The sequence below is a fragment of the Echiichthys vipera genome (assembly GCF_963691815.1).
Source record: "Echiichthys vipera genome assembly, chromosome: 12".
Lineage (NCBI taxonomy): Eukaryota > Metazoa > Chordata > Actinopteri > Perciformes > Trachinidae > Echiichthys > Echiichthys vipera.
The window spans coordinates 2,696,924-2,711,630 of record NC_139837.1 but is presented as its reverse complement, the minus strand read 5'-3'; the positions used below and the strand labels follow the sequence as shown (position 1 = coordinate 2,711,630).

The window sequence follows — 14,707 nt, the reverse complement described above, 5'->3', positions numbered from 1 at the left end:
AACACTACCTCCTAACCCTGACACTACCCCCTGACCCTGACACTATCCCCTGACCCTGACACTACCCCCTAACCCTGACCCTACCTTTAATCCTACTCCCTGACCCTGACACTACCCCCTAACCCTGACACTACCCCCTAACCCTGACCCTGGAACTACCCATTGACCCTAACACTACTCCCTGACCCTGACCCTAACACTACCCCCTGACCCTGACACTACCCCCTGACCCTGACACTACCCCCTAACCCTGACCCTGACACTACCCCCTAACCCTAACACTACCCCCTAACCCTAACACTACCCCCTGACCCTGACACTACTCCCTGACCCTAACAAAATGCTGAACGCAAAGGTAGAGGCTTATGTGTCCGGGGAACATAGGGATGAGCCCAGTAGTTTAGCTACAGAGTTGTGTGGCAACAGATTGTATCAGGCAAAGGTTAGCTAACATCAGCATCAGATACCGGGTAACGTCTCACACACAAACACACACATGAATATCAACACAAGCTGTCAAGTTATTAGTCATGTTTCAAGTCACGTCAGGAGTCTTTCCAAGTCTCAGTCAAGTGTCATGTCGCTCAATCTGATCAGAACCAGGACCCTCTTTAATGTGAAACGGAATCGGATACATATCAGATTTTTTTTGAATGCGACCGCAATCTGAACAGCCAGGTCTTAGGTAATGTGACTTTGACGTCATTGTCCGCGCTGTAAATGAATGACAAACAAAGTTGATTGAAAAAAAAACAAGAACAAACATGGAGGACAGCAGTGAAGCAGGCGGCCCGTGGAGGGAGAGTAGAGCTTTATAACTTGTTTTAGTTTAGTTAATTATTTATTTAATTTTATTAAGCTATAAAGTCCTATAACACCAGTTACCGTTGCCATGTTCACTTCCGTAAACACCGTTGTCGTGTGATGTCATCAATGATCAACTGCACACGCGGGTCACTTCAGGAGCTCAAGTTGGTCACACATAACTCCGTAGACAGGCCACAGTTAAAGACGTAATCGTATTTAAGCATTAAATCAGGATTGTGCGTTTAAGACCTGCAGTGTGAACGGTCTCAAGTCCACGTCTCAGATCTGATCGACACAACCCTGATCGCATCTTTAGTTCGATCTCACCTGTCGTTCAGCAGCGCTGCCGAGCACAGCTGAAAAAGAACCGGCACCAACATGTGTGATTATAATTCAAATGTGGCTTATTTATTATTACTGTTGAGAGGCATACATTACAGTGCAAACCATTCTTTGGCAAACGTACAATACAAATGTCATGATAGGTACTATTTGATCCACATCGACCGCTGGTTAAGGGACAGTGTAGGTAAAGTATGTTCAGTCTTGCGGAGCAGTGCATTCCATTGACACTTGGGAGTTTTTGTGTGTGAGATAAAAAAAAGAGAGGGAACTGTGATTAAAATAGGAAATACGGAGGAGCTAATACGACAGATATACTCATATGGAGACGGGTGAGGAAGAGAGCTCACAGTGCTTTGACAGCCAAGCCTCGGGACACACACCAAAATCCATTTCGCCTGTTAATGAGACAGAGATACGCACACACATTCATACACAATGTTTATGCAAAATATATCAAAACGCATGACACAGTACACACATTGGAGCACTTGAAAAGCACGTGTACATAAAGGTATTGTTGGAAAAGCATCAGAAAGTAATGGAGAGAAAAGAATGATTTGTGTCAGACGGATGTAAACACACATGATATGATACCGATGCACCAGTGCCGCTGCCGGCCCCGTACTCCGACTGGAACCCTGGATGGAACAATCTAGAGTATTTGTGTTTGGTGACAGACGCTTGCTCGGGACGTTACCACGTAAAGACAACAATGGAAAAGAACACTGCAGCTGCTTCGCCGTCATTAGGAGCGAGGCGAAACGGGAAAACAAAAATGTTACACCAAGCCAGTGCACGGGGCGGTCTGAGTACAGTACGTGTTCAGGGCCGGGTGACAGTGGGGGAAAAATCTCACAACAGCGAGACGGCGGAGACGTGTTTGGATTGACGCCGTGTCCCCGATCATCGGCGCCCCTCCCCCCCGACATTACCCTCGCTTCCCCTCTCATATGGCTTCCATTACAGCGGAATGAGGGTCAGAGCGCTGCACAAATACTTTGCCGAATGACGTCACCCCGGTTTCAAAAGCTTCAACATGGCAAAGAAACACGAGTCGGGAGGAGCGCTCTTAACCTATATCAACAGTGAAGACGGTCCTCACAGGGCGGGGGGGGGGTATCCAAACACTGAGCACACATGAGAAAGGAAACGTAAAGAGGGAAACGCTGGAGGAGTCAAAGTGGATTCCTGACAAAGGAATGCGTGCATGCAGGCGAGCGTGTCCTTGTCTAAACCGGAGCTAGAGAGCTGCAGGTCCTCCACAGCAGAAGAGAGCAGTCAACAGTTATGGTAGCCTTCAAAGTGTGTGTGTAGTCTCTGCACTAAAGACCATGCGTGAATACAAAACCCTCTGTGAGCAGGCGCAGGGGAATACTGCTGTGGTAGAGTGAGCAGCACCGACGGCTAAATCCTGACCTGGTTACAACATTCATACACTGTTTCATAGATAGACGCGCTGTTAATGTCTAAACTAAATCATACATTTGGCTTTAGGAGACCGAGGGAAACACTGGGACAGAGTTCACAACATTACAGTGGTAAAAAACAAATAAATGGATATTCTTTCACTGCTTTCTGAAAGCAAAATGAAACCGGGGAAAGGAGCACAACAGTGCGAGAGCTGGTTTTGAGTGTCCTGCAATGGGGAGTGCTACACGGCTCCACCTCACTCAAGTTCAGGACAGGCCGGCGGAGGCGATACAGGAAGTCAACTAACAAGTTGTCCGTGGATAGAGGAGCAGTAATCAGTAGACATCTCTGTTGCATTACGTACATTTTCCTAGGGCTTCACATTATCTTCATATGTAAGCAAGAAGGGAGGTGGGAAGACAGATTCATAACATGATAAAAAAGCACCTTGGATTAAAAAGATGAAGTAAATCTACTCATAAAAAGTCTTTTAGTTTGAAAAGACCATCCTCTCAATGTGATTTATCATAAAAAAGCATATACTGTATGTATATAGGTTGCTTTGCGTACAAAAGACAATACTTTGAAGGTTCATACTTAGTGATTAAATCAGTAATAAAAAAAGGGAGAATAGCACCAGTTTTCGGCATCTCTGACCTGAGAAACTTTTGTGAGACAACAAAATGGCTGCCGCCTTTCAACCTGCTTCCCTTTCCCGCTTGTCGTCAGCCCCCGCGTGTTGCCACCGAGTGTTATTTGCAGGAGAGCGTTTGTTTCGCACGTCAGGAGCCCCGGTGGACTCCGAGCAAGGGGAAGAGATTCGTCCATCGTGTTTTCAATGCGCCCATTCATCCGTCCATCTCTCCACCCGTCGGTTCAGAAATCCGTTTAGTGATCGCTGGCTGGTCGCCAGAGGATTTTAAAACCGAGCCTCAGGCCGCTGGCCCTGGCGGGGGGCAACGCTCCACAAAGTAAAAATAAATCACCCCCCTCCCCCAATCAACGAACATTATACAAAATGAAACAAAACCAAAAAAAAACTGAGGCTAGCGGGTCTATCGAGGCTAGTGGTGGCTGTGGAGTGGCACACCTTCATGAGTCCCATCCTCTCTCTGGATGTCCGTGTGTGAGCGTGTGACTTTCAGCCACCAGAGTGTGTTTGTCGGCGGGGGTCCTGAGGGTTATTCATGGCGGGCGTCTGCTTTTTGCCGCTCCTCAACATCTTCGTGTTCGAGGCACACCGGGCAGCAGGCGCCTTTTAGCTTCACGGGTCGTTTGCACTCGGCCGGTGGACAAGACTCCACGAAGCAGGTCACCTGGGTCTCCTGGGGGGGGGAAGCAAGGGGCAACAGGTCAGTTACCTTATTAGATTAGATTGGATGTGATCTGGTCAGCTGCAGATATCAAGACACAGAAGCACATAAACATAAATGGAGCAACTGGAAACTCTTATCCTATTCTTGGCCTTTGGTTGACGTCAGTGGCAACCACACAACATGCTAACATGTTAGCCACAGAACCAGATGAACCTGAACTGAAACAAGAAGGTCATTTGTGAAGTTTTGGGACTTATGTTCTCATTGATAGGCTAACGTTACGCTAACTGCTTAGTATCCTAATTACTCAAAGTACAAGATGATTCAAATGGCAACCATATTTTCAGTTTCAGCAACCAAAAGCTGATTTGTGGTTGCCAACCTTGCAGTCACTTTTAAAACTTAGCATTGAGCCGATAGACTGTAAAAAATGGACGTAGCATCTCTGTCGGGGTCCGTTCTCTCAACCTGATCCAATTGTCCTCGTCTACAGGAGTCTCCATCTTGTCAGACTTTGACTCCGCCTCATTTCCTCTGACCAAAAATGGGCATGTATGTGACGTTGGGGGGAGGGGCCACGCCCCTAATTATTCATAAACTTTAGCCTCCAATAAAATAAAAACTAGCCCCTCCCCCTCAGTGTTGCCATGGAGATATGAGCTAAACACACAGACTAGAATGTTCTTTTGTCACCGAAGACGTCACCATGGCAACTGACATCACTACCAAGAAGAGCCGTTTGTGTCCTGGTTCTGTCCAAAAGTCGGCCATTTTCCCCACGCTGGTGATTGAGACAAAGGTGAAGGTGGAAATAAAGGCGTGTTCAGAGCAGCTGGATGTTGGTGGAGCTCCACCTACTGTACCGGAGGAGGAGTTACTCCCTCATTTCACCATTCAACCCTCGCACATGGACACCAGGGACCTTTAATCATGTGATCATTCCCTTAAGGCCATTTTCAGGTTACTGCTGTGCATGTGAACGCACTGAATGAGACACATGCAGGTGCTCAGATGTTTGTGTGGTGTGTACAGCTTTAGATGTGGAACATACTCTGCATTCACATATGGTGCAGGGGTCCTTTTTCCACCGCTCTCCATCTGTCCGCTCGCGTCCCTCGTGATCAGTGCAGTCGGTCTCGCTCAGACGGGCCTCAAGTCTTTTAATCTGCAAAGACACAAGGACACTGACAGTCACTCACAGCAGCAGGTGTTTGTGGTTACATCGACACGAGGAACGGCACAATGTGAGATCACGATGTCCCGATTACTGTCAGATGTTTGGTCCTGCAGATAAAACATGTCAGCGTACTTTACATTGAAAATAGAGAGTTCAGTACGTACTCATCCAATGTTCGACTTGCTCTTAACAGTGACATAATGACTCTATTGGACTTCAGTCACCTGGGGACAGTGTGCGATACACCTGTGTGTCATCTGCATAACTATGATAGTTGACTGCAGAATTATTATGATAATTAACAATCTGATCTAAACACCTTTTACTTTGACTGTAACTTACTATTTATGAATGGCTCTACATGTTAGAGGCTGCAGCTGCTGGGCCCCGTCCTGAGGAATTAACTGTACCGCTGACATGGTAATGAAAAACACGTCTGGATGTATGGGGTTTTCACCGTGTCCATGTGTCACACCACAGCATCGCTGGTGTAAACGGACAGCGCTAGCATGCAGCGTGTTCAGAGGCGACACTCACCTGCTTTCGTAAACTGGTGATCGTCTTCTGCATGTCGGAGACAAAGTCCTGGAAGTCGTTGACCGAGGGTTCAGTGCTTTTTTTGGAGGTCACAGTAACATTGACATGACTTTCTACAGCTGCCTCCACCGGGCTGCGGAGACACACGTACAAACAGAAGACGAGTGAACATTTCTGCAACACACGATTTACCATTAAGAATACGTAAAGGTACTGTACTCAAATCTGACTCATTTATACCCGCGAATGCTGAATCAATGTCACACACGAGGTTAGAGCCAGCATATCAGCCATTTTGGGACCAACCGTCTCTCTGTCTGACAGCGATTTAGCCTCGGGGGACAACGGACAATATTTCTGGGCTTCCGGTGCAGCCGCTGGATATCAGGATACCGGATATCTGGGCCAAGACTTCCTCTTCCGTGTGCGAGTCATTGTTTAGTCAAATTTAGTCAAACTTGTTGCCATAAAAACACCGTCAGTGGTGTGTCTCGCTGTACCGTACCTGCTATTGCCGCTACTCATCATTGATCATGTTTGTCATAATTATTTTCATTTTCATGTTCTGTCACCCTTGGATGTGCGTGTTCCTGCTGTTCTGCTGTATTAACTGCCATAACATGTGGGTCATGTTCACATTACTATATATATTATTACTCTTTTAACTTTCTTCTCCTGATTTTATTTGATGTTTCTCTTTTTCTGTACATCTCTTTAACTCTGCACTTTGCGATACTTTCTGTATGAAAAGCGGCGTATAAATAAAGGTTGATTTGATTTGATTTGATTATTTTGGACCATTTTCTACATTTTTTGTGTCCCTGGAGTCTTTTTTCTACCCAATAACTTAGTAGTCTCTTGCCTTGCCATTGCTTTCCATATTTTATGATGTAAATCCGTTCGTCCTGTAACGCTAAACCATGAAGAAAGCATTTTCTCACAGGTCATGAGGCCCAAATGTTGCTGTAAACGGGTATGATCCGTATGCAGATATCTGTTTATAGAGTCTCAGTAACACCAGTCACATGCTGACGCCACAATGTCTTTGTAAACATGTGTCTTCTTTCTGGATGCTCATCGTGCTGTTACCTGTCCTCCTGGATGCCGTCGGCGGGTCTATCCTTCTGGTAGCTGTGCTCAGCTGATCTGCGTCCTCTGAAGTGGTACGACAGGGCGTTGAACTGCCCCTTGGTTCTGCAGTCTGTGAGGGTCAAACAGAGCACAACACACCGAGGTTCACTCACCGATGCAAAAACATCCACTGACCTCGATACGGCAACAATTTAGAGCTTAAAGCAACGGAAAATGACATCTTCAAAGCCATTTGGATGCTACACTGAAGAGAATGGCGCCACTGATCGTTCCCACTCCGCGTCATAAAAGGCCTGTTCTTGCACTTTTTAACATTGGTGAGAAGTGAGTAACACTGTACAGCACTACGACTGATGCTGGTGAAACGAGAAAGTGTTTCCTGGTTTGGGAAGCATCGTAACTAAGTATTATATATAGTATAATATAAGTATTGACTTAGGTGTGGTAACACACCGGGTGCGTGTGTACGATATCCTGATGGTTGAGCCCTTACAGGAGGAGGAAACTGATGTACGAGAGAAAGACTTAACTCCTGTGTTTATGCTCATGTATTGTGTTGTTTCGCCATGTCTGTCAATCTGCAGATATCCTATTCTACTTTTTATTTAGTTGTCTGTCTGTCCGTCCGTCCGTCCGTCCACCTATCTATCTATCTATCAATCTATCTATCTATATCTATCTTTATTGCTTTAATGAACACATGGAATAAAGAAATCGTGTACGGGGAGAGAAGGTTAATCTTTTCCTTTTCAAGCACAAACAGTAATGCAGTCACTCGCCCATGCACTTACATACATACAGTTCACACACTGATGCTACTTTCTCTCTGCTTCAAAGTGCTCATCTGCGGCTCTGAGGCTTACTGCATTACTATGACCCACCCACTGGACCCAGATCAAAGAGCATAAAGGACACACACACACACACACACACACACACACACAGACACACACACACACAGAATGCAGCCGATGCCCGAGAACACACCTGGAGCATGCCGAGCGACGGCAAAGAGCAACAGGAGACGGTCCACAGTAAATGTTGTGATGAGCTGACGAACATGCTCAGGGTCGGGCTTCATCTCTATCTGTCACAGGTTACAGCCGGCTGCTCGGCCTCAGAGTGTCGCTGATTCACCAGACAAGAGTCAGTAAAAGACAAAGACTATCCAAACACAACAAGACTTCCAATCTCACGCTGATAGACACGCCTGTGCACACACACACACGCACACACACACACACAGATTTAAGTTCTCAGCGGTGTCGCTCCTCTTAATGGAGCCAAACACCACTGTGAAGCCGGCTGCAGCGTTACTGACAGACACACAGACATGAGTGCGCTGACTTCCTCCCTCCCTCTTCTCTCTGGCAGGATGTTCTTTGTTTATTAGCTCAGCTCTTCCCTTCCCCTTTCGTCGAGGAAGGGTGAACACCGGGGTCAGAATGTGGGTGAATAATTAAGAGGCGCCGTGTGTTGCTTATTAAAATGTTGTTTTTCAAAGACGACGAAGCGACGAAGCTGCTTCATTTCACTTTAATGTATTCCAGTGGTCAGAAACCTCCAAAGTCGATCAAACTACTGTAGATCACAGGACCAGCACCAGCAGAGGGCGGCGTCATTGGGCACGCGGATGAGATTGGGCACGCGGATGAGCTGTATATTCTTAGTCCGGTCGATATACGGCTTTTCTTCTGGTTCACCTTTGTCAAAATCACAAGCGTGGGGGAAAAATGGCCGACTTTTGGACAGAATTACGACTGAAACCGGTCTTCTTGGTAGTGATGTGAGTTGCCGTGGCGATCTCCTCCCTCGATTTAAAGGTAACGCTCTATTGTTGTTGTTTTTTTGTGCTGTTGTTTCCTGGTTTATTCTATTTCCGGGTCAAAAACCACCGCTGTGGAGAGGGGAGGAGGAGTTATAACCCCGACACGTGCGCAAACAAGAAAAACTATAGTAGCTCGGGTAAAGCATTTACATGCAAGAGAACTCCAGTTTCTAAAAGAGTTCTCTGGGTCTGTTAACCGGGGTATGAGAGCTTAGATTTTACCTGGTGTACAGTGTTTACATGGTGTTTGAGAAACCAGAGTACGCCCTTAACCCAGGGGTAGGCAATTCAGGTCCTGGAGAGCCACTGTCCTGCATGTTTCAGGTTTCTCTCTGCTCTAACACACCTGAGTCTAATGATGTGTGTGATGCTCGTCACAGTTTGATTATTGTTAGACTCAGGTGTGTTAGAGCAGAGAGAAACCTCAAACATGCAGAACAGTGGCTCTCCAGGACCAGGATTGTCGACCCCTGCCTTAACCCGATTAGGATCAGGGTTTTTAGACTGCATGTAAACGTAAGGGGCACTGGGGAGGGGAAGGGGTACAAATGAGGAATGAGACTGGGCCTTAGATGTGACTGAAGATCCTATCCAACTGCGAAAACAGTACATATCCTGTTCATATGTGTGTATATATAAATATACATATAGTTAGTGTTGCTGTCGTCAACGAACCTTTATCATGAGACGAAAACTAGACGAGACGAAACGACAATGCTGTGCATGTGACGATGACTAAGACAAAATATATAATGCAGTTTCGTTGACGAAAACGAGACGAAGTAAGGTTGTTTCATCTCGTTATTATTATTATATAGAGTTAGGGTTAACATTAGGGTCAGCGTTAGGGTTAGCGTTAACGCTAGGGTCAACGTTAGGGTCAGCGTTAGCGTTAGGGTTAGCGTTAGGGTCAACGTTAGCGTTAAGAGTTAACGACAACTAAAGAAACATGAGAACAAAGTGTGACACCAGCCGGGGCTCGTGTTTGGGAGGAAAAGAAGAAACACTTTCATTACATGAAAAACTAAAACTAGACTTACATGCTCAGACTTTAGTGACTAAAACTAGACTAAAAGTAAAACAGGCCGCCAAAACAACACATATAGTATACATATATATATATTTGTATATACTTTGTTCTCCCACATTGTTAAATCGTTTCCACGTCACGTCCACTGTCGGCTGTCGTATGGACTCCGGTAACACTGGTGTCTACAGGATGAAACCGGAGCCGTTTGAGGGTCGAGCGCAAACACAGCCGTGACATCTGTTCGCACTTTTACACTCCACACTTCTTGACTCACTTCATTAGTAATTAAATGGAAACAGGTACAGCGGGGAGTCTGCGGCTGTGTGTTTTACACTCGGCCACATTATGTCACTGGAACAACATTGTGTTTCCCATGAACCGCTCAGAAGACACTGGAGCCGCTTGCTCTCAGGCTGCTCCTGCGAGCTCAGGACACAGGGAGGAAGGAATCACGACTTTAGTTTCATGCTTCAAGCTCATTCAATAATGTTTGTTATTAGTATAGATTAAAAAAAGCATTGCATGGCTCTTAAACTTTGAAGTTTAATGAATTGAATTCCTTAGATTTTCTATCGAGTCGAAGCAATTTGCTTTTTTTATTTGATCTCCAAATCATGATACAGGGCAAACAATCAGTCTCAACCCTAATGGAGGTTTATTATGACAGCGGGACACACACACACACACACACACACACACACACACTCTTCATCCATCTCCGCTTTCGCTTCGTCAGCTGCACCCTCTGAATGTTTACACATCCAGGTCTTACGTCCAAATACAATCTCTCTCCGTCTGCTGCTTATGTCACGAGTGTGCACTGACGCGGTGCACCAGCGGAGAAGCCGCAGCACGACACTTCACGGCATTTTCACTTCACACTTTATTTTAGACAAAACCAAAGTCTGACAGGAGCGAGTTTGTCTTCACGAGGCCGCGGAGGAAAAGATCCCAGACACTGTTCCATTACAGTCGAATCGCTTTTTCATGACGAGGTGCTGAAGCCTGAAACAATGTTTATTCTCCCCTGCTCCGTCTCTTCTTCCAAGTTTCACACAGTTAAGCTCAATGAACATCTATTAGACATGAGCCGCAGAGACGGGAGAGCTGTCGGGTAAATTGCACTCTAAGAACGACCTTGTTCCTGTCAAAGGACGGTTGCAAATTGTGGAATATCACAGGTGATCACAGTGAAGCCAGGCCGCCTCGGTGCAACAAGGAAACAAAGCATGAGGTCCTTGTATGGTTTCAATTTCACAACACAGCCCAGATACCGGCTCAGTGTAAGGGCGCACTCACACTGTCCTTCCGCACCGGGCCAAAACAGGTTTTTCGGGTAAAGTCTAGTGCGTTTGACCAGTGCATAACTGCGGCCAGCTGGCCGTCCACGGCCCGTTTGGGAGAGGTGGGCTTTTGTAAAGCACGTTTGCACATGTACGAGCACGAGTGTGCGCACGTGTACGAGCACGAGGCCTACGGCGGTTCTGAGGTCATTTCCTGTGCGCCTGTTGGGACATAGAAAAAAGAAGGAGGGACCATGCGCGGACATTTAAAACAATGGCGGTGAAAGGTTCACGTTGGTGTGATGCGGAGGTGGAGTGTTTACTGCAGATTTGGTCGATGAAAAGATTCAAAAACAGTCGACAAGACGCACAAAAACTCTGAGGTCTACGGAAAGATCTGGAAACAAAGCCACGCATCGCCATGACGTCATCAATGCGTGTGACGTGTTACGGCGTGATGACGTATAGGCAGCAAGAAGCATTCTCCGAGGCCCAGGTAGTGTGAGTACAAACGGGCCTGGGGGGAGAGTTTTTGTGCGTTTTTGTTTTTGAATCTTTTCATCGACCAAATCTGCAGTAAACACTCCACCTCCGCATCACACCAACGTGAACCTTTCGCCGCCATTGTTGTTAAATGTCCGCGCATGGTCCCTCCTTCTTTTTTCTACGTCCCAACAGGCGCACAGGGAATGACCTCAGAACCGCCGTAGGCCTCGTGCTCGTACACGCGCGCACGCTCGTGCTCGTACACGTGCAAACGTGATTTACTAAAGCCCACCTCTCCCAAACGGGCCGTGGACGGCAAGCGTGCCGCTCCTAAGAACGGTACGGTTGCACCCACACTGGTCAAAGGAACTAGACTATAGCCGTGAAGCGTGCTTGAGAGAGAGAGAGGGAGAGGGAGAGAGAGGGAGAGCGAGAGAGAGGGAGAGAGATAGAGGGAGAGGGAGAGAGAGAGAGAGAGGGAGAGCGAGAGGGAGAGAGAGAGAGAGGGAGAGCGAGAGAGATAGGGAGGGAGAGAGATAGAGGGAGAGAGAGAGAGAGGGAGGGAGAGAGAGAGGGAGAGAGAGAGAGAGGGAGAGCGAGAGAGAGGGAGAGAGATAGAGGGAGAGGGAGAGAGAGAGAGAGAGGGAGAGCGAGAGGGAGAGAGAGAGAGAGGGAGAGCGAGAGAGATAGGGAGGGAGAGAGATAGAGGGAGAGAGAGAGAGAGAGGGAGAGAGATAGAGAGAGAGAGAGAGAGAGGGAGTGAGAGAGAGAGGGAGAGATAAAGAGAGAGTTACAAAAGGTGGAAAGTGCCGAAAATAAATAATTAATAATAAAAACATTTTTTAAACCACACGTTAGTCTCGTCTTTCCTCCTTTAACCATATATCCTGTTGACATCACTACAGTTAGTCAGTATCCAAATGGACTTGAACGAAATATCAAAGTTTAAGAAGGAGTGAATAAAGCAAAATGAAGAACAACATCGTAACAAAACGCCCAAAGCGCGCTCACCTTCGCAGCAGTCCTGCCACATGCGCAGGTCAATCTGAGGGACGTCCTCGCAGCTGCCGTAGCCGTGGGGCAGCTTGGCCACCCTGAACACGTCGTGCTGGACGCGCGTGATGTTGTCCCCGTTGTCACACAGCACCCGTGTCAGGGAGGTCTGCTTCAACTGTGTCAGCTGGGCGGGAGAGAACACACCCGGGTTTTCATACCAGAACCTGAGCAAGACACACAGAAGAGAGGGAAGTAGGACGTTTTCACCCCGCGCACTTCCGCATGATGGAGAACATGTGGCGAGGATGTTGTACCGCTTTGGTTTGACATGTTTCCTAAAACAAATCCAGTCAGAAGTTTAATACCCCCTCAGGCAGCGACCGCCCAGCCATCTGGAGCATCATGAGTTTTCCTCGCGGGTCGATACAGAACCCAGAGGAGCAGATGAGGGCGGAGCAGCCTGAACTGTACTCAAGTGAGAGCACCGTCGCTTTGATAAAACAAGTGGTAATGAAAACAACTACTTCAGTTAGAGAACAAAAGTAGTTGCTTGAGTAGTGAGTGACACCAGCACACTACTGTCTTTCCCCCTGTGTCTCCTCAGGTTAAGTTAGGGCGCACTCACACTGTCCATCCGTACCGTGGCAAACAGGTTTTACGGGTAAAGTCTAGTTCGTTTGACCGGTGTGAGTGCAACGAGCGGATGAGGGACCATGCGCGGACATTTCAAACAATGGCGGCGAAAAGCAGTAGCGTGAGAAGAGTCCCTACACACAAGACAAAGCACCAATGGGCTCCTTCCTTTGGGATTGACTTTGGTAATCCACTGTAATGGACTTTACTATGAGAGGAGCTGGTACAGGGGCCAGTAGGTAAGTCTTTAAAACACTCTTTTAATAAACTCTGGCTTCACTAACTACGCTGATGACGCTTTGTTGTGTGTGTAGGGACTCTTCTCATGCTGCTGCAGAGGTTTGCTGTTATTTTCAGCAGCATTAGTGGTTAAAAAAGACCTTTGAATGGTAAATGGACTTGTACTTATAAAGCGCCTTTCTAGTTTTCTGACTACTCAAGGTGCTTTCACAGTGTTTGTCACACTCACACTGATGGCAGTGGACATCTACCATCTAATCTAACCATTCACACTACATTCACACACCCATGTGCAGCACAGGGAGCAATTCAGGGTTCAGTGTCTTGCCCAAGGACACTTCGACATGTGGACCGGGGGAGGTGGGGATCGATTTGCCGATCTGTCGAATGGAGGATGACCCACTGTTTCACTGAGCCACAGTTGCACCCGAGTAGGCTACAGTAGTGTTAAAGCACGATAGACTGTGTGTATACAGTATGTTGTTAAACACATTTCCTGCTCTCTGTCGGCTCAGTGTCACCATGAGCTGATGTTCTGACTTCAGACCAGCGTAACATGATGAAAGTGGCCAAATGTAACAGGGTACAAGTAAAATCTAAAAAGTAAGCTGCATTAAAACTACTCTGACCAGGACCATTTACTCCAAAAGGTGACTTGAGTAAATGAAACCCGTTACGATCCACCTCTGGCTTTGTCTTTGACGCAGTGTGTTTGTGAATGGTGAGGTGAGACGGGACCTGACTGTACCTGTCTCCATCCCGCAGGCGTTTGAACTGAGTTGCCAACAGACACATGAGGGTGGGCCCCAGTCTGCTGCCAGGGACCAGGTCTTCAGCCATCAGTGCAGGGAACAGGTCGATGTTCAGAGGAGTGCCGTACAGCCTGCCGCACAGGAAAGACACTCAGGGACACTAAACTATGTAAATACAATGACAAGACCCTTATAAAGACTCTGCTGTCACAGACACCACTACAGTCCACAGCGTACTGGTCTCAAGCCTTACCTCTGCAGCTTCTCTCTGACATTAGGGTTCTTGATTTCATTCCTCAAGTCCTCGAACGTCCGAGCCGAGGTCAGGTTGCAGAAGGTCCTGTAATCGTTGTACGGCGGTATGCCGTGATCCCTCCCTCTCTGTATGTTCATGGCGGCCAGGTCCAGCGCGACAGCGTGGGCCATGGAGAACAACCTCTCCGTCAGCTCCGTGTTCAGAAGCTGTGTGGAAACCCGCATTTTGCCGGCGACGCCAAAGAGCCCGCGGAGGAGTGGGTCGATTCCGCCCTCGTTCACGATGCGGAACGGGGAGAAGAAGGCCCGGTGCAGGGAGATGTGTCCCTGGGGAATAGGCTGGAAGTCCTCGTCTAACCTGTAGAGCACCGGGTTGATGAGGGTGTGCCCGAAGCGGAAAGCAGCAGTGGCGAAAGCACTGAGGATGCCGGTGTTCACATTGGGGTTGTAACCAGTGTACGGCTCCATCAACTTCACGCCTGCGTCACCCAGGATCTAGGAGAAAGGGAGTGTAACAGTG

General features: G+C 47.5%; 1 protein-coding gene across 1 annotated transcript in view; it reads right to left on the bottom strand.

The window, feature by feature from the left end:
- Positions 1 to 1,220: 1,220 nt before the first annotated feature.
- Positions 1,221 to 14,707, bottom strand: part of pxdn (peroxidasin) — an 83,457-nt gene continuing 69,970 nt past the window's right edge. The window contains exons 17-23 of the mRNA XM_083924996.1: positions 14,186 to 14,682; positions 13,929 to 14,063; positions 12,323 to 12,531; positions 6,682 to 6,793; positions 5,593 to 5,725; positions 4,930 to 5,043; positions 1,221 to 3,887 (exon numbers count right to left, since the gene is read on the bottom strand). Coding sequence (XP_083781122.1) covers positions 3,744 to 3,887; positions 4,930 to 5,043; positions 5,593 to 5,725; positions 6,682 to 6,793; positions 12,323 to 12,531; positions 13,929 to 14,063; positions 14,186 to 14,682 — 1,344 coding nt within the window. The 3' untranslated portion in view covers positions 1,221 to 3,743. The remainder of the gene's footprint in view (positions 3,888 to 4,929; positions 5,044 to 5,592; positions 5,726 to 6,681; positions 6,794 to 12,322; positions 12,532 to 13,928; positions 14,064 to 14,185; positions 14,683 to 14,707) is intronic.